Genomic DNA, 19,723 nt, shown 5'->3' with positions numbered 1-19,723 from the left:
TTTATTTTTAAATGCTACAGTTTCAATGGCCACTGACAGGCATTTGAATTATTTTGTACAAATGAAGATCAGAAAGCTCTCCGGAGAAGCTTATCATTTTTCTACCCTGATCACACCAGCAATTCTGTAGAAGGATATTGTTGAATGAACTCAAGGTAGGAGACATTGTTGTTGGAGACCATTAAAAATATGTAAATTCCTATAAGCTCCAAACTGGTAAATGTAAAGATTATATATAATATAATGACTTGTATGTGTTTGACAACATATGCTCAGAACATTTGGAAGTTCTAAAATTAATAATTGAGAACTTTTTATTAACTTTTAAAAACCTAAAAGATTTTGAAACTTCAGTACATTCTCATTGACAAATTAGGTGTTTTATATGTGGCATTAGAGATGGTGATTGTATCGACTTTCCATTTTTTATGAACTGTATGCCAAAAGAAACTGGAGAGCTAGTTGGATGTATTGACAAATGGAAAATAAGACATATGAAATAGGAGGCCATGTTATTTGGGGCATGGTCTCCTAATAATACTAACCAAAACAGCAGCTGAACACATCTTTGGTATATATTAAAAAATATTATAAGGGGATTACACCATTAGTGCATGGTCTCCCAGTTATGACACAGTTCATTAAGGTCCAGCACCTCTGGCAAAAGTCACCCATACATCAACAAAAACAATGGTGAGGTCATATCCTCGATGTATAGTCTCATAATACAGTATTAAGAAAAACTATAATACCCTTCATCTTTGATGCATGCCAAAAAGAACCTCAGGAAATTACATTGCCACTATACAAACCCTTAATAATGCCAACAAGAACAATAGGACATTCACCTTAAGTACAGGCCTCCTTCCACCAATTCAGTAGTATATGTTACAGTGAACAGCAAACTGAAAAGAGCATTACAGATCTAGATTGTGAATATATGGCCTCTTAATAATGTCAAAAAGGAAAACACTTGGTTATACATTGTAGTCAGTCAGTCATTTCCTAACCTGCTTTGTTGTAATCAGGGTTGTAAAAGTCTGCTAAAACCTATCCTAGCAAGGAGAAACAAAGAGAAACAAACTCTGGACAGGGTGCCAATTTATCACAGGCAGGCACACACCAAGCATAAACTAGCATACCAGTTTAGATATTTCCATCCATTCCCTAATAATAAGAAGAGCCACATTAAAACAAACATTCTATGTAGAACACTGAAAGTACTGCTGAGGGTTCCAATGTCAGTGTTGTTTTTCTAATAATGCCAAAAAAAACAACAAAAATAAATAATAAGTACAACAACATTGGGCCTCATCTTTAAAATACACCAACAAAGACAATAGAGAACAACACTGCCATTTGTGGCCCCTGGTAATGCCAATGAGAACAAGTAAACCCCACACTTTTGTGTATGCCCCACAAATGATACAAGCTGGTACAATACAGTCCATCTTATTAGTTTATGGCCCTGTAGTAATACCAACAGTAGAAAATCTTTCTGGCGTGTACTATCTGCAGCATTAATGAAATACATCACCAGTGTATGGCCCCATAACAAATGTGACAAGAATTCAGGGGCCACACATTCAGTGTATGACCTCCATAAAGGTAATGTTAAGAACATCAGTGGGCACAACTTTCATTTACAATAACAATGATTAAAAACAATATAGGATTAATACAGTATATAAAATCAAAAAATAAACAGGATGGCCCTTTAGTAATGGCATTGCACTTTTGGCACGTGACTCAATAATAATAACAAGACAGCAACACTAACAAAAACTTTTGGGAACCACTCTTCCAGTATATGATAATGTATATGATAACGTCAATAAGAAAAGCAGGAGGCTATGCTATCTGCAAGGTCCCAATAATTCAAACCAGAACAATAGGATTTTATACCATTGGTGCACATCCACTAATATTAATATTAATAATAATAATAATTGATTACAATGTTTACTTTAAATTATTAGTGGACCCTATTGTCAGTTCAAGGTCCCCTAAACAAAGCAAGTGGGAACAACAGACATTTGAGCCTTTTTTTACATGTTCTCCTTATAAATATACAGGTGTATTTCTTTTGCAGAAGGCCACATCCCAATAATCATTTATGCTCATGAAATCTTTGGCAGTGTTATGAAATCCTTCCTAATTATAGTAGGTAGGCTTCCCTCAAAAATACAAAACTCCTAAATTAGTTTGCAAACTAATAATGGTGTTGAGTATGAGAATGAAAGAAAAGCAATAAATTGAAAGATATTTTTTATGATATCCCTTTTATATAGGAAATATGTCACTTTATACACTGCCCATGTTTGCCTCATAATCCCTGACGGCTGCTTGAAATTTTTTCACATTTTCAGATGTGGCCTTCTAAGATCTCTGGTGTGGTCCAGTGTTGCAGTGCATTTTGTTGTTTAAATAAAAATCATTTTAATGAAAAATACAGAAAAGCGAGCAGCAGGATGGCACAAAAGCTGATTATGCCATGTTTACATCACTTTGTTCTGGTTCTATTTAAAATTGGAGGTCATCTCTATCCAACTACCTATGTGACATGAAGGTTTCCTCCATGGTTTCTGGCTTTCTCCAATAGTTCAAAGATATGTTATTAGAGTAAGCAATGAATATACATTATTGTTTTTAGAGTGTATTAGTGTGGGACTGTGTGAGAATACCCTAAAATGGACTGGCATCCCATCAGTATATGACCCATGCTTTTTCTGAAGGCATCGTCTTTGAATTCTTTTTTTTACTGTCCTGGAAATAAGACATGGGTGAAAGTATGTTCTGAAGAATCCTGGCTGTGAAGTTAATGCTTTTCCCATTTGTCCATTCCCTTCTTTTTGTGTTTTACAAATGTATTTTTTGTTGATTACTATGTTCCAAATTTTTATTCCGTATATAACTGCACATTTTTCCTTTTCAGGAGTCAATTTATGCTTGTCCAGCATCTGTATATTAATACTTATTTCCTTTTGTCTACCTTTCATCCAGAGTCCTGGTATGGGTTGTTATATTGTAAAAGTCTTTAACTTCTCTTTCTTATTGTCAACTCCTCCACAAATGACTTCTCTTTCTCTCTCTCTCTCCCTCTCTCTCTCTTTCTCTCCCTCTCTGTGTCTCTCGACACCCAGGACCTCCTACAGAGCTCAGCCCCCTCCATGACAACAGTCTCCAGCTCTGTCAACCCCTCCGGGATCGTTGTCCCTGCAAGTGCTCTGCAGCAGGGCAACGTCGCCATGACGACCATCAACTCGCAAGTTGTTTCAGGTGGGGGGTGTGCACAGAAAGCAGCTGCCTATTTATCTCAGGCGGGGCCCTCAGTGACTGCTGGTCTTGTGAAATTGCATCATTTACTACTATGGTGCCAGGTTCCCTTTTCCTCCAAATGTTCCTCATGCCCTCTTTTGCCAAAAACAGACCCCCTAGACTCCCCTGGGGCCATTTTACTTCACATACTTTATTTCTGGTGTGTTTTTTTTTTGTTTTATTTTCACTCTTCCCTGGAGCCTGTGCCCACTAACTCCTTTCTTTTGGCACCAATTGTCCTCTACTTTTTATCTTTGCCTGTAACTTATTAGCACCTTCTGGTTTATTCTTTCTTCTCTGGAAAACTTTTTGTTGCCTTTTATGCCTCAAATCCTAACTTTCCTCACAAATATTTTAATGGCTAAAGCTCTCATTTAATTATATTCCTAATGTGTCTCATAATGCTATATGTATTATATAGACCATTCCCTTTTTTATTTGCTTCTGCTTCTCTGCATCCAATGCCAAACCTAACAATTCACAGAGGGTGCATGTGGCTGAAGGTTGATGTTTGGAGCCTCACAGTCAGCCTCAAAAGTTTAAACAGTTGCATTTATTAGTATGAATGACAATGCTTTACCGCCGCTACAGGTATCTCCCTGGGTTATTGACATTTTGAGTTTATCTCGTCTTTGCTGCCATTCTTTTGTTCCCAACAGGTGGGACCTTGTACCAGCCGGTTACCATGGTTACCTCACAGGGTCAGGTGCTGACCCAAGCCATCCCCCAGGGAACTATCCAGATCCAGAATACACAGGTGAGGTGTCATGGTAGAGAGAAGAAAGTCTAGATGTATAGTATTCAGACCTTACTTGTGCTGAGAAGTGATGGCATTTTGTACACCTCTTGGAGGGATCTCTGTGTCCTGAAGATCCTACTGAATAGGAAATCCCAACAATCAGGGCCTGGGGACATTGCAGACAAATTATTAGGTGAATAAGCAGTAACAGAAGACAGTTTCGTATAATGGGTAAGGATGTAAACTGTAACTCAGTCGACAGTAAATTTTGAGTGTCAATTTACCTACCTATGTTTCCATCTCATGTACAATTTCCATATGAAAAAGGCACTATATAAAGTCATGTCTGATAATCTGGCCTAATGGATAAAAAATTAAATTGTACATAGCAATTTTTCTAATTCATTTCCCATCAATTATAGTATGCATAGCCATAGTAGGTCAATGTACCTGTACAAATACGGAAGCACTTATACACCAAAAGTTTATTGGATGACATAAATTATGGATAGAGCACTATATAAAACTGAATACAATTGAATATAAAATTAAATTTGATTTTCTGACCTACTGGCTTAGTTATTGGGTTATAAAGCACAGGGTTTTCGGTAAAATCCATTTATATAAGAATATATAAAACTTGTCAAAAGAGAGGAGACCATTACGTTCATAAGACTCTTTTGTGTAACCAATAGCTAAGCTGTCCCAATATATAAGGTGTTCAAGGTTTCTACTTTAACTACATGACTTATAGGTTTGTTACAGATTCCCACAACTCTTTCTGTAAAGAAGTGCTCCCTCTACTCAGTCCTAAATACACTATCCTTAATTTCCACTGATGTCCTCAAGGATGTGACTCACCATTAAGTTGAAAGAAATCAGCTGGATCTATTTCATTAATACTGCTGAGAATTTTTAAACTCAGGACTAGGTCCCCAGGGTGCCTCCTCTGCTTGAGACTCATCAGGTGTAATTCTCTGAGCTGGTCACAGTAGGACATATCTTCAAGTCATGGGATGCACTTTTCTTGCTGTTCTCTGCGCAGTTTCCAGTGTTGCTATGTCTTTTTTTGTAGTGTGGTGACCTGAATTGTACACAGTACTCTAGATAAGGTCTCACTAGTGCATTATTCAGTATGACATTAATGTCTCTTTATTTATATTTAGTAGTCTTAATCATTTAACCTAACATGTTACCTTTTTACTAGCTTCTGTACATTTCCTAGATGATGAAGTGACATTATGTGTCACTTCTACTACCTGGCCTCACTTTGTCAAAATAGATAATAATTTTACTTTAGGGAGATGCTTGCTATAGAAAGACACTGTATAAAATATTTTATTGATTCATTGATTGAACCACACTAAATAATCAAAGTGCTTCAGGGCCAATTTATAATCTCCGTATCACTCTTTTTTAACCCAGTGTTGTTGCAAAAGTGCACTCTCACTAACAGCTTTTGGAACCATTAACATCGTTTTGTTCAAAATTTCTCAAAGGTCAATGAAAAAATCTTTAGGTCAAACTTCTTGGCTCAGTCATTTATAGTTTTATTGGGACCTTATTATCATTTGCATAGGACAGAAAGAAATTAATATTTTATGTGCTAATCAACATACACCACATTGGTACTCTCTTACACCATGATTAATGAGTGTAACAAACTTACCTTGAAACTTCAGTTGTCTTAACCTAAGAAATCTCAGAACATAATGTATTTATGATACCATAGCAAAAAGAATATTTCAGTGAAGCAGAACTATGTTGATTCTTTATGGTCAGGGTGCCACTGTAATAAATTCATCAAAAGCAGTACCATGTGCTAGTTTTTAAAAGACTGGATAAAAGCTGCCAGTGAGTAAATGATCTGAGTTTAAGCAGTGTTTCTCTACTGAGCAAAGTACTGACTTTCGGTAAGTTCAGTACCAAAATAACCTGAAATCCCTGTCTAGATGAAACCTATCAATGTGTCTAGTATCTAAGTTGCATACAATGTACTATGGTCTGGTGTATCTAGTGCCAAAATCACCTATCATTCTAATTTACATTTTGGCGTACAGTTTTTCTAGTGCCTAAATCAACTGAGGACACATTGCGTATACTGTCCAATGTCAAAATCACTTCTTTACACGCTGCTAGAGAGTTCAGCTTTAAGCACGCCAAATATAAAAATAACCTGAGATAACAGTTTAAATATCACTTATATCTAGTATGGAAATCACCTGACATTCAATTTAAAATTCTGTCTGTGAGTGTGTAAAGTACCAAAAGCTCTGCAGTTCTAAATTTGGATATTTATTTTCATATTAGTTTCCATTTTTTAGAGCAGACATGTGATCTACTGGATGGAGTTTTGCTATCTCTCAATCACCTGTCATCTCCAGTTACCCCTTCTAATCCATTCCTGATATGCTTCAGATTTTTGTCAGTTTACTCTACAATCACACATGCAGCCCAGTCTAAAGTCACTTCTTAACCACACTTGCTCCCAGTTGCACCACTGCCTTGCTCCGGTCTCTGTAAATGAATTAAACCTGGAGGCTTGCTGTCCAAATCCCAGCCCTGCCAGTAGCTGATCCCTGCTCTTCTCTTTTCGAACATGATAAGAAATGCCTTGAAATGTAAAAATAATTCTGTTCCCCAGGGGACATTAAATAAAAATTAATGCTCACCGCTTGCTATAAGCTTCTCAGCGAGGAGTTGAAGAACACCAAAGGTTAGGAGTATTAAGGCCACCTAGTACAAAATAGGAGCAAGTGAGAAACTCGTTTTATCAGTTGGAGCTGCTGCCAGTGGTCTCCCAGTCTGAGAGAGACTGATGATGGCTATCTGCCGTGTGACAGACAGTGCTCTGTTCAATGAATGCCCCAGGCTTGATAAAGGCTGCAGAATCGGGGGTATGCCTGTAGTAGCTGGTGATGATACCCCACACTGTTGGAGCAATTAAATCACCACAGCATCCTGAAACAAGGCCTCTGCATGAGACAGTGCTGCTAGGGAGAATCATTCACATGTGATGCCTGGCTGCCATGGAGATGCTGAGATGCTGTGCCTAATTTATTTGATTTATTTATTTATTTTAATAAGCTACATGATGCTTTCTTTTAAAGGTACAGGAATTTAGTCTCAAATCAGTACAAGTAAGGATCTGATGCAGCAAGCCCACCTTTCAAAAAACAAAAAAGACTCAAACGTGTGCATCAGCATTTAGTTGAAATGGGCACTGACTGACCAGAAAGAAAGAAAGATATACTTTACTATTCAGTAACTATTATTATGAAATCAGAAACAAATTGGAAACTCCACAAATGTTAAAATAAATGAAAAAAATATCAGAAATATAAACAATTGTACAAACAGCTTTATACACCACTTAGTAATAAAGGTTTGCAGCTTTATTCATTTTACAAACTTTATAATCAAGGAGGAGCTGTACCTTCCACCAAACTGGTAAACATTTTAACTATATCAAACTATTTCTAAATTATCTGCTTTCTTGTCTTGTAGAGTTATTTTTGCTGGTCCCACTGCAAAATTAGTGGTCTGTCTAATTTTTTTATTATTTCATGAGGCAGAAACACTACAAGGAAATAATAATTTACTATAAGAACAAGGAAAATAGTGTTATTATAAAATAAAATGGAAAACAACAAAGCACAGTTTGTATTACAAGACAGTAACAATAGGATTAAACAGAAAAACTAGTTTGCAGCTGTGATTCCACATAATAGCTTCTACTGCAGATCACAAGTCTTTTTTTTTTCTTCTTCAAAAATGTTGTATACAAATGGAGCTGTGTCTCCCACTCATATTCCAACCCTGTCAATCCCTCTGGTGTCTAACCTTGGCACACAGCACAGTGTATAAAGCAAGTGTCCTAATCTAATTCATAGTTTATATATTTAAAAATATTTAAATAATACTCTTAAGCACATGTGGAAAGGCTTAAATAATGAGTCTTGATATTTTAGCTGTGCTACCTCCTCTGCAGTTGTTCATTAACCAGGTGTTGAATATTGTAACATACTGGCATGTGTCTGGTGTTGTTGAACTGAAAAATAGTTAATTGGCATAGCTGAAAACTGGCATTTATATAACCTAGTACCATATAAAGAACTTTTCTCAGGATGGGATGTCAGACTTAAAACATTAAATCTGTTTAAGCTCTAGTATCCCATCCTTAAAATATTGGATTCATTTGTACACTTTGTGACATTCAAAAGTATACTGCTTAGAAAACTGTCAGATCGGTGCCTAAGTGTCCCACTATTATCTCAATCAAGAGAAATGATCAAATCTCTTTTGGTGTGCTGGGAATAGCTCCAGCTACCCTGCAATCCTGTTCTGATTAAGCAGGTTAAGAAAACAGATGGATTGAAAGATGGATGTATATTAAAATGGATATGGATGGATATTAAAATGCCAGTGGGATCTTTTTGACTGCATAGATAGTGTTATTGTAGTACTTATTAATAAAGACTGATGTGAAAGACATGTAAAAATGATAAAATGGAAGTTAAAGAATAAAATGACAACAAAAAGTTTAAAAATTGTCAAGAGAGACTATGTTGCATGTGTGTACTAGTGTACTACCTGTGCTTCTGGTATAGAGCCTTCCACACACTGCGTAAGTCATGCTCCTCTGTGATGAGGCATAAGTCTCTTGCAGATTGGGAATGAGGCTCAGCATGATTTATCTGCAGTTAAAATCACCTTTAAAAACACACAGTCATCCAACTTTTTGCTGTCATACTCCACTTGCCAAACAGTCACAAGATTTCCCGCAGGCTTCTTTTCATTTGGTTTTATGCAAGGGTAAAAATCCCTCACCTGCAGTCTTTTCTCAGGGCAGGCCTGTGAACAACACCATGCCAGTTCATATATCTTGCCAGCTAGACGGTCAACTCCACCCAACTGGGAGGAGAGTTTTGAAAAAGCCCACTCTCTTCTAGCATATTGTGGGAGCGTAAACATGAAAAACTAAATGACACATCTCCAATGATGCCTTTTTCTTACAGAGTAGCTCTTTAACCATTCAGGAGTGTCTATTGCTTGAAGAAGGCAATCACTACTGCAGAGGTCTGTGTTGAACTGTCGCTTAACACAAACATTATTTTCCTCCACTCACTCACTCAGTCACTCACGTGGGTTTCACGGCTGTCTCAGCCACACTGCACATCTTAAATGGGACCTGCACATCAATGTTTCCTTGTCTTTTTTCACTGGTTTGGATAATTCTAAAAACTGTTCTACAGAATGCATTTGTGTGTCACCTCATACACTAGCTACCCTATGTTCACACTCATTGTCCTGTACCTCTGAAGTTACAATTTCATTATTATTTTCTCCTAAAATCTATTTCCACACATTTCTGTTTTCACTCTTACTTCTTTAGCACTCAGAATATTTTCAAATGGAACTTACGCTTCACCTGCCACTCTAAGAGTTTCTGTCTATTATGATTCCAATAGATGGTTCCTGCCTTTCCCCTAATGCTCGCTGGGATTGGCTCCAGCTTCCTTGCAACCCTGCCCTGTATAGGTGGGTTTAGGTGATGGGTAGATGGATGTATGGTTTCCTTCATGTACTTGATCTCATTCCAATTCAGGATCATCTACTCCCACACAACTGCTGCAAAAACACTTCTCAAGAACAAGAGAAAAACAAGAAAAACAGTAAAGAGAGAAAGAAATAGGAAAGGACAATATGTCAAATGTACAGAGTACAGTGAAACTCTTACTTCTATGTGCTTATCAATATAATTCAAAGCACAGGTGAAAAATGTATGAGGTTTCAATTAATATTTTAATTTAACGATATAAAAAATAAGTATGAGCTTATTACATGTCTGATGGCGTAGTTGTTTGCATTATTGCCTCTATGCTCTAGGAACATGAGTTCAAATCCCATTCTGTCTACTGTGTGGTTTTGAATGTACTCCTTGTATGTGTAAAGGCTTTTTTGTGTAATCTTGTTTCTTCCCATATCCCCCAGTAATGCAGTTCATCTGCAGCTATACATTTTCTAGACTGCTTCATGCTTATATTCAACTAGGCAGACACCAGTTGTTTTTGTAAATGTAGCAGAGTTAAACAGATATATAGACTTTATGGGTATAGCAGTAAGGTGAAATACTGTCTCATGGCTCCAAGGACCAAATTTCAGTTCCTAGTTCACCCACTGATTGTGTAGGTTTTGCACATTCCTCCATGCCTGCTTGGGCTTTTTTGGTATATTGCTTTGCTCCTACATTTTACAGAATTCTGTGTTAGATCAATTGGTGAAAAATGCATAATGGTATGAGCGAATGTGGTTGGGAAACTGGCATCTTAAGCATTGACTGATCCCTCTGTTTCTACCAATGTAATTGTTTGTTTTGGAGTTAATCAGGATTTAAAAAAATGAGTTGATGGATTTTGTGGGTGTTGTGATGGCACTTTGGTAAGTGTTATGACCTCACAGGAATCTAGCCTCAATTAGAATTCAAGTGTTTTGCTCAAAATGCTGCCAGATTTATGATGTAGCATACCATGACACTGAAACGAAAAAACTGGCTTCAAAATAATGAATGAACTTCACAAAAATAAGCAGAAAAATTAAATAGAAGTTGTAGCATCTCTAGAATTAATTTAAAATATCATAAAACCGGGTGTTAGTGAAATAAAGAAAAAACAAATCTGTTTTGTTTGGTATCCTGAAGTAGCATGTTGGCAGGGGGCATGAATGCATCTAAAATTTATTTTCAAAATCAAGTTTAGGTGTATTATCATCTTACATTCTATCCTAACTAATTGTGTTTCCTACAGGTCAATCTGGATATCGCCTCTCTTCTGGACAGTGATGACAAGAAATCAAAAAACAAGCGTGGTGTCCTGCCCAAACATGCCACCAACATCATGAGATCCTGGCTCTTCCAACACCTCATGGTAAATGACGGAGAGATTTATTTCAGAGGGGGGACTTATTCAGATTGATTGTCAGGTGCTGCACCAACTGAAATTGACCAATATATCCTTGAGATGACATCTGCAAAGCCTATAGCATTGTGAAGGACCACTCCCACCCCTCCCATAGTCTGTTTGACCCACTTCCATCAGACAGAAGGTACTGTAGCATCTGAACCAGTTCTGCAACAGATCCAGCCACTTGGCTGTCCAAATTCTGGACTCTGTGCTGTTCCCCTGCCCTCAGATCTGCTTATTTATATGGAGTACATTTTTACAATTTTTACTATTGATTTTTATTACTAGTTGGTGTTAATTGTTTAAATATTACTATCTATTCACTTACTTTTTATTGATTTAATTAACTATTTATAGTATAGTTCTTTACCTGTCTTGCACTTATCTTGTGATTATGTATATGCCGCACCACTCTCCTGGGAAATATTATATCAAGCCACCATTTGCTATAATACTGTGTATGGATAGTATGACAATAAAGCCACTTTATTTGATTAGCATGAAATCTGTGGTTTTCAGTAAGGTGTTGAATGTTAGGAATAGTGGTGATGAATCAGTCAGTTGATGAGGCCATATTGACCACATATGTTTAACCCAGATAAGGGCATTTTGAAGATATTGTCACTCAAGGATGTAAACGTTGGTGTTGTTGGACACACTAAAGACTGTCCTCTTGTTTTTCACCATCATTTCAGTATGCAAAACTATTTATTACCAAGGGGAGTTATTCTGGATGAGTTAACTTTTCCATTGGCCTACTAATTAGGATCCTGTTTAGCACACCCAGATCTAAAGCATCACCCCTTATGTTGTTCCTCTTCAGCATCCCTATCCTACGGAGGATGAAAAGCGTCAAATTGCTGCACAGACCAACCTCACTTTACTGCAAGTCAACAACTGGTGAGTTGGGCAGGAGACGCTAAAGGTGGCATGATGTGTAGACGTATTGTGTAATATGCCCATCTAAGGATGTAACAATATGCCTTGTTTTTCAGCCGGGAGCTCCAATGATAAAGCTGACTGAGTCGTTGCTCTTGGAATTACAAGAAAACAACTTCATAATTAAAAAAAAAATGTAAAATTATCAATGTGTAGGATGTGCAGAAGGTGCTAAGAGAAAGGAGCAGCATCTGGCCAGTGACTATATCTGGCAGAGAAAAGCTGTAATGTATGAAACTACTGAAGACATATGTATAAGGCCCACAAACTATAGTATACTGGTGTTTGTGTGTGATTGTCTCCCTCTGCTGGAAAGAAAAGAAATAGAGAAATGAAAACTACGGCCAGGCTTTGTGTGTTTGTTCACACTAGACACTAAAATTAACAATGTTTAAGTATTGACAAAAAAAAATCATTCCCTGTTCAAACAACCTGTCACAGCTCTCCAGCAAGTAGTATTTTAAATATGTCTCTCTCAATTTTGCACAACATGATGGAGCATGATCTGCCAATTCCTCCTTGCAAAATTGCTCAGGCTGTGACAGGTTAGCTAGGGAACAGTGGTAGACAACAAGTTTTAGGTCCCACCACAGATATTTGATGGGGGCTAAGGTCAGGACTCTGACTGACGTGCTCAAGGACATCAGTTTCCTTTATTTTAAGCTACCCTCATCAACAAATCCGATAGTAGTGGAGTAATACATTGTACCTGATCAAAGTTAGCCTTATATTTGTAAAGGGTATGCATACTTTTAAATCTCACAATTTTTATTTATCCTTTTTTTTTTTGCAAACTGTTAAATGTTTTTAGTTTTTTTTTTATTTAAAATGATGTTCACTGCTATGAAGATCAACTGGAAAAATTCTTAATTTAGCACAGTCTACTGTGCTGTGGTCTCAGAACTCCAAGATCCTGTGTTCACATCTTAGCCCAAGTACTGTCAGTGTTGGGTTGTACAGCAGCCCATTCTCTGTCTATGTTGGTCTGAGCTGCTACATCAGAGCTCCAAGAACCTGGGTTTAATCTCATTGCAATTGGTGTCTATGTCACCTTAGGGTGGTGTTGGGATGGGCTTTGGCTCCTCATGGCCAAGTGATGATATACATGGATTTTTGAAGTAAATGACAGTTGTGCAGTCTTATGGGCATTAACAGTGTAAATAGAAAGAAACAAACTGAATTGTATGTGTGACAGCATGAAGTGGGCCTTTTTTCTGGCTATTACTGCTTCTTGGGTTGGTACCTGTTTAGAAACAAATGCTATTTTGATAAACTCCATCCTCCTACAGTTTTATGCTGGCTTAAGCATGCTAAAAATGGATGCATTTTAAACTTACAGTTAACACATTATATATATATGCCAGTATGGTCATAGTTAGTGAAATAGTTTGTCTTAAAAAGCCTATTTTAAATGTATTATACTTTGGACTTTCATTATTTAATGAATGTTTAACAAGTTTATTGAGTTTAGTGCTTTAGATTGAGATAATTTATTCAGAGCATTTAATGAAACATTGTATGAAACTAATTATTTAAATCTTTTTTTCTGTTGAGAAGGACCCTATTCTGTCAGCATTAAAGAGAAGGCAAGAGACAACTCTGGATATGCTGCTGGTCCATTTTTGGGCACAATTACTCAAATTCCCACTGATCCAATTTAGAGTTGCTTCTCAATGTAACCTGCATATATTTATCATGTGGAAGGAAAACTGGAATACTTAAAAAAAAAAGAAAATAGGAGCTCTCCAGTCTAAAGTATAAAGCACTTTGCCACTCTTAAACAGAGTCAGTGGCTTTATATTATATATTAATCCATCACTGATTGCATGGTCTCCTTTGTCTATATGGATTTTCTTTCAGGTAATCCAGTCTTCCCCTCACATTCCAAAAGATGTGCAGGTTAGATGAACCAGCTGCCAGCCCCTGGTGTTTCAGACTAGTATCTCCTTATTAATACACCTCTGTACAGATAAGATTAAATAGTAAAGAAAAAAGTGTATGTATTTTAACATCAATAATATAGTGCCTTGTTTCTCTAATGCCTGCAGGTTCATCAATGCACGGAGACGAATCCTCCAGCCCATGCTGGATGCCAGTAACCCTGATCCAGCACCAAAAGCCAAGAAGATGAAATCTCAGCACAGACCCACCCAACGCTTCTGGCCAGACTCTATTGTCGCTGGAGTCCTTCAGCCTCATGGAATCCGTGCTGGCAGCAATGCTGATGGTCAGTACTTTGCCCATACTGCACCCCACTATGCCCAGCTGTTTAGCTTCTTGTTAAGCTAATAAGTATCTGTTACACTGAATCCTTCACCTTTATCTAATAAAGTTTCTCAAATAAATGATTCCTATCAAGCTTTTGTAGGTTGTCAGGGTTGTCTTGTAGGAAAGTTTACTTTAATTGAATCGATCAAGCTTTACATGGTTGTCACTAACATAATTTGTTAAGAAAATGACTTTTGCCATCTCTACAAATGTAAGTGGATCACATCATCAATGACAACGTGTTAAATTGTACTGATTAACAAGAAAGCAACTTTCATTACTCTGGATGTGATGGCCAAACTGCTATTGCTAACTGCTAAGCTAACTGCTCTCACATATATTGACATTGTGAAGAGAAATATTTTAGGCTGATTGTTGGTTCTTACATTTGCTGAACAACATAATAGTGTGTTGGATGAGAAACATCAAATCTCTTCCAAACCGAGGTTGTTTATTGAAGGTTAAATTGTACTAAATTAAGACTGGGACTTGTGTAATTCCATTGATTAGTTCTGTTGTCTCAGTTGCATTATTATTTCAGCGCAGGCTCTATTTACTTTTGCTGTCTATTCTGTAGGTTTACAATTTTCATTTGACTAAGTACAGCATGATGTTTTCTGAGCTGTAATTGATATTGTCAAATCACATTGGGTCCAGTACGGCACAGTGATGCAGTGGGTAGTGCTGCTGCCTTGCAGTTAGAAGACCCGGGTTCGCTTCCTGGGCCCTCCCTGCGTAGAGTTTGCATGTTCTCCCCATGTCTGCATGCATTTTCTCTGGGTGCTCCGGTTTCCTCCCACAGTCCAAAGACTTGCAGGTTAGGTGCATTGGCGATTCTAAATTGTCCCTGGTGTGTATGTGTGTGCACGCACCCTGCGGTGGGCTGGCACCCTGCCTGGGGTTTGTTTCCTGCCTTGTGCCCTGGGATTGGCTCAAGCAGACACCCGTGACCCTGTAGTTAGGATATAGTGGGTTGGATAATGAATGGATGGATGGACATTGGGTCCATCGCTTACATATTGAACGGCATCATTTATTTTTTGAAAAACTCATTTAACTATTTTCAGTTAATTAAAGACTGATATCAAAAATAAATGACCTTTCATGAACACATTGGGGCGGCACGGTGGCGCAGTGGTAGCGCTGCTGCCTAGCAGTTAGGGGACCTGGGTTCACTTCCCGGGTCTTCCCTGCGTGGAGTTTGCATGTTCTCCCCGTGTCTGTGTGGGTTTCCTCCGGGCGCTCCGGTTTCCTCCCACAGTCCAAAGACATGCCGGTTAGGTGGATTGGCGATTCTAAATTGGCCCGGGTGTGTTTGTGTGTGTCCTGCGGTGGGTTGGCACGCTGCCCAGGATTGGTTCCTGCCTTATGCGCTGGGATTGGCTCCAGTGGGCCCCCGTGACCAGATTCAGCGGGTTAGAAAATGGATGGATGGATGAGCACATTGCATTATAATTCAGTTTCATTGGAAAGCATAAATCAGATTCAAAATGGTTGTAATTTAGAACTTATACAATTCTATAAGACCAATGAGCAGAAATTAAATGGAAAAAAGGTATTCAGTATTTGGACATTGCTTTCTGAACTTTTGCTACTGTGAACTTGACCCCGGACACAGGCAGACAGACATCGTTTTGCTCACCACACACTCGTTTATTTATACTATTTACAGATTTTTCCCGCGCTCAAGTCCCCAGTGCCTCTTGCACCGATGCAACGATTCTAGGCCTTACAACGCCTCTGTCTCTCTTCCCAGGCCTTACAATGCCTCTTTTCTCTCTTTTTCTCTGGCCGCCTCCAGTCCTCCCGCTAGCTCCGTCCTCTTCCACCCGACTTCCGCTCCAGACTGAAGGGAGGCGGCCCCTTATATAGTGCTCCCGGATGAGCACCAGGTGTTTCCGCATCCACTCTTGGCCACGCCCAGCGTGGCGGAAGTGCCGGCTGTCCTCCCGCAGCTCTCCGTCGCCACAATAGTCTTCCCCGGCACTTCCTGGTGTGGCGGAAGTGCCGGGCTCCCGGGATAATTAGGCACCGGGGCGCCGCCTGGCGGTGGCCACGGGTCCCTACAGGGCTGGGCTTCAAAGCCCTGTACCCGAGGCCCCTGTCTAACCAGGACGGACGCCCCCACTCGGTCTGGAGGAGGCACACGCCTCCTCCGGTCCTCTAAGCGCCCGGCCGGGCTCCACCCCCGGCCGAGGGCCACACGGGATGAACCGGCATCGGGGCGCCGCCTGGCGGTAACCACGGGCCCCTACAGGGTAGGGCTTCCATGCCCTCGACCCGTGGCTCCCAATAGAACCAGGACGGACGCCCCCTCGCGGTCTGGAGGAGGCACAAGTCCTCCTCACGTCCTCCTGCGTCCCGGCCGGGCTCCAGCCCCGGCCGGGGGCCACACTACAGACAAGAACTTTCATTTTTGCTGGTTCAAAGCCCTTCCCTCCTCATGTTCCAGCTCTCTCTCTCCATCTCTCTCGACCCTGCTCTGTAGGATCTGGCCTCTATCTGCCACTCCAGTCTCTGACCATGAGCAAGTTTATCAGCAGGTGCTGTACATTTGCTTCATGACCACCACATTAATAAAATTGGACTTGAACCAAACAAAATCATCCAGCCATCACTGGGGTTCCTGCACACATCTTCTACTCTTGAAGTATCAGGTCTCCTTTGGTAGCACCACTGTTGCAATGCTAGACATCCCCCTAGTAGATGTGTGAAAGAATTCTTTCTTCCTCCTTGCCCTTTAATGGACAGCATGACTTCAGCCTCCCAAGCTTTATTTGTTACAGTTTTGGCAGTATTTGATGATGAAATCAGAAGCTTATCGATTTAGATCCTGTTTGCTATAATGCACACTTTGCTAGGAAACTGTCTTTCAGTGAACTCACATGAATTTTGACACTGTGTCTGTCATCTTATTTAAGTGTGAGCTGCATGCAAAGTTATTGTCTGAAATGTATTTCAAGGGAAGCACTACTTATTAGCTTGTCAAACTAGTTTCTGTGGCAATGTGTTTAAGGCAGTTTTGAATTTGTTTTGCTTGTGAATTCAAAATCATCAAGTGCATTTTTGATAGTTATTTTTTAAGCTTCTAGTAATAATACTGACTATTTTTCTGTGCTTTTTATGGGGAAGATGGTAACAGTTATGACATCTCGAGGCAGTGTCAGAACAGAACTGATACAGAACAAATGCAGACCATACAGCAGAGAATACAAAATAAGAAATGAGATAGTTTGCAAAATAGTTAAAACGTAAACAAAGGAACAATCTTATGCCTTACCATGAGGGCAGCAGGATGATTCCTTCCTCACTTAAGTATGCCATTTATCCTCATTCCTCTCAAATGTTTTAATCCCTATGGTTTCTGGTCTGTGTTCACTTCCACAACACTCTCTGAAATCTCATGAAACTTAGTGCCCTCTTGTGGAAATTATATGCAAAGCACAACAGATAATGGCTTGCTTTTAAAGACCCAGTCATACCAGAACTGTTTTGTAGCTGCCTGTCCTCCCTATTAATTCAGCTCTCTACACCCTTGATGTTAAATATAATGCAGTTCTCTGAGCTCCTGTGTGGCTACCTTTGTGAAGAAAAGTATCAAGCATAACTTTGTACCCCTTTTTGAAATGCTGTTCAAGTGTCAAGTGTCTAAACGGTAGATTAATAAAATGTGTTAATTGTTTTCTCAGCTGCTCTTCTAATTATGCTCCTTTCCTTGCAGTTTGAGGTAAGGTGCCAAAAAAGGCCTTTTGTTTTAATGAAGCTTCTAGTGTACTAAATAGGTTTTTGGAGGGGGTGATATGTGCCAGTTTGCCTCTCAAACTGTACCTTTATATTGTAATTATCCCCACTTCAATCTCGTGTCAATTGCTAATAAAAAGTGGCTTGTAAAATAATCAGCCACCTTGGGGTAATGCAGTGGTGTTACAAAACCACTACTTTTCCATTACCAAGATAAGTGTTTCCTCTCCTTCATGCTGGTCACAAGCTAATAGCATTTATTCTCTTTCTTAAATGTGAGATCGGTACACTTTTTCATTCTATTCTAATTTACCATGTGCAATTAATGTCAGTTTCATTTTTCTGTTTTACCTCATGTTTATTTGCTTTCTCTTCATTTTTTATTCCTCAACACATAACCTTGTACTCTAAACATTGCAATATATAACCTTACATTCTGTTGATGGCTTCTGAACACTGTCTGGAAGTTGATAGTGTAGAGACCGCAGCATCTCCTAAATCCTTGTGTACGTTTGATTTTCAAACCTCCTATTGTGTATTCAGATCTAACATATTTACACGTGATATTTTACATTAACTGACATTAAAATTTATCTGTCATAAATCTGCCTAAGACTGTATGCTGTCCAAGTCCCTCTGTAATGATTCAACAGATTTCAGAATATCTACTAGTCCACTTATCTGCCAACTTAACCAGCTTGTTATTTATATTCGTATCCAAATCATTTTATATATATTTTACAGTATATATATATACTAGCAAAATACCCGCGCTTCGCAGCGGAGAAGTAGTGTGTTAAAGAAGTTATGAAAAAGAAAAGCAAACATTTTAAAAATAACGTAAGATGATTGTTAATGTAATTGTTTTGTTATTGATATGAGTGTTGTTGTCATATCTATCTATTTATATATATATATACCTGTATATATATATATATATATATATATCTGTATATATATATATATATATATATGTGTATATATATACACACACAGACACATATATAAACATATATATATAAATATATATATATACACATATATATATACAAATCTACATATATATATATATCTCTACATATATATATATTAGGTGGGACTCGATTAAAAAATTAATCCAATTAATTAGAGGCTGTGTAAGAATTAATCTTGATTAATCGTATGTAATCGCACACGTAAATTTGCCCCAAATCGCAAATGTTTTTTTTTTAATTTAAAAGTGTTTTAGTGGGCGACAGAATCAAATAATAGACATGGACATGAATATTGTAAACTGAAGCTGTTTTAATTTCTGAAAAAAAGCCTTTAAACTGCATTTGAATTCAAAACAGAAACAAAAATATCATCCCTGGTTAAAATTGGGCAGACTTAAAAATAAAGTGGTAGTTTAAGTACTTTAAGTACATTTTCAGAATGGTATTGTCTTTAAATAATAATAACCAAAATTTCAACATAAAGTGCAGTTTTTCTTCTTAAAAAATAAGTCAGAAACATAAAAGGTAATTTGACCAACTTAATCTTTAAACTCTGAGTAACCTTAGCCAAAATTATTTTGTACATTAGGCTAAAACAGTGTGATCATTGAACATTTTGTAATTAGATGTATTTAGAATTACTAACGGTCACGGAAGTCCAATGATCCCCAGTAAGAGCCACAAAGTCCGCTTTCTGTAATGCATCTAATTTTGCTTGCTTTTCAGTGTGCACAAAACCATGCTTTTATCAAGGCTTCGCTCGGAAGTCGAAATGATCAGTC

At 38.3% G+C, this 19,723-nt stretch overlaps 1 protein-coding gene across 7 annotated transcripts in view; it reads left to right on the top strand.

The window, feature by feature from the left end:
* Window positions 1–19,723, top strand: part of pknox2 (pbx/knotted 1 homeobox 2) — a 278,966-nt gene that overhangs the window by 252,388 nt on the left and 6,855 nt on the right. For all 7 annotated transcript variants that reach the window (XM_039764132.1, XM_039764129.1, XM_039764131.1 and 4 more), the window contains 5 exons: window positions 3,144–3,279; window positions 3,978–4,075; window positions 10,864–10,983; window positions 11,843–11,919; window positions 14,007–14,185. In XM_039764132.1, the coding sequence (XP_039620066.1) occupies window positions 3,144–3,279; window positions 3,978–4,075; window positions 10,864–10,983; window positions 11,843–11,919; window positions 14,007–14,185 (610 nt within the window). The remainder of the gene's footprint in view (window positions 1–3,143; window positions 3,280–3,977; window positions 4,076–10,863; window positions 10,984–11,842; window positions 11,920–14,006; window positions 14,186–19,723) is intronic.

The sequence above is a fragment of the Polypterus senegalus genome, chromosome 9 (genome assembly GCF_016835505.1).
Source record: "Polypterus senegalus isolate Bchr_013 chromosome 9, ASM1683550v1, whole genome shotgun sequence".
In the NCBI taxonomy this organism is placed as follows: domain Eukaryota; kingdom Metazoa; phylum Chordata; class Cladistia; order Polypteriformes; family Polypteridae; genus Polypterus; species Polypterus senegalus.
Note: the sequence above shows the minus strand (reverse complement) of the source record. Positions and strands in the feature narration are given on the sequence as shown.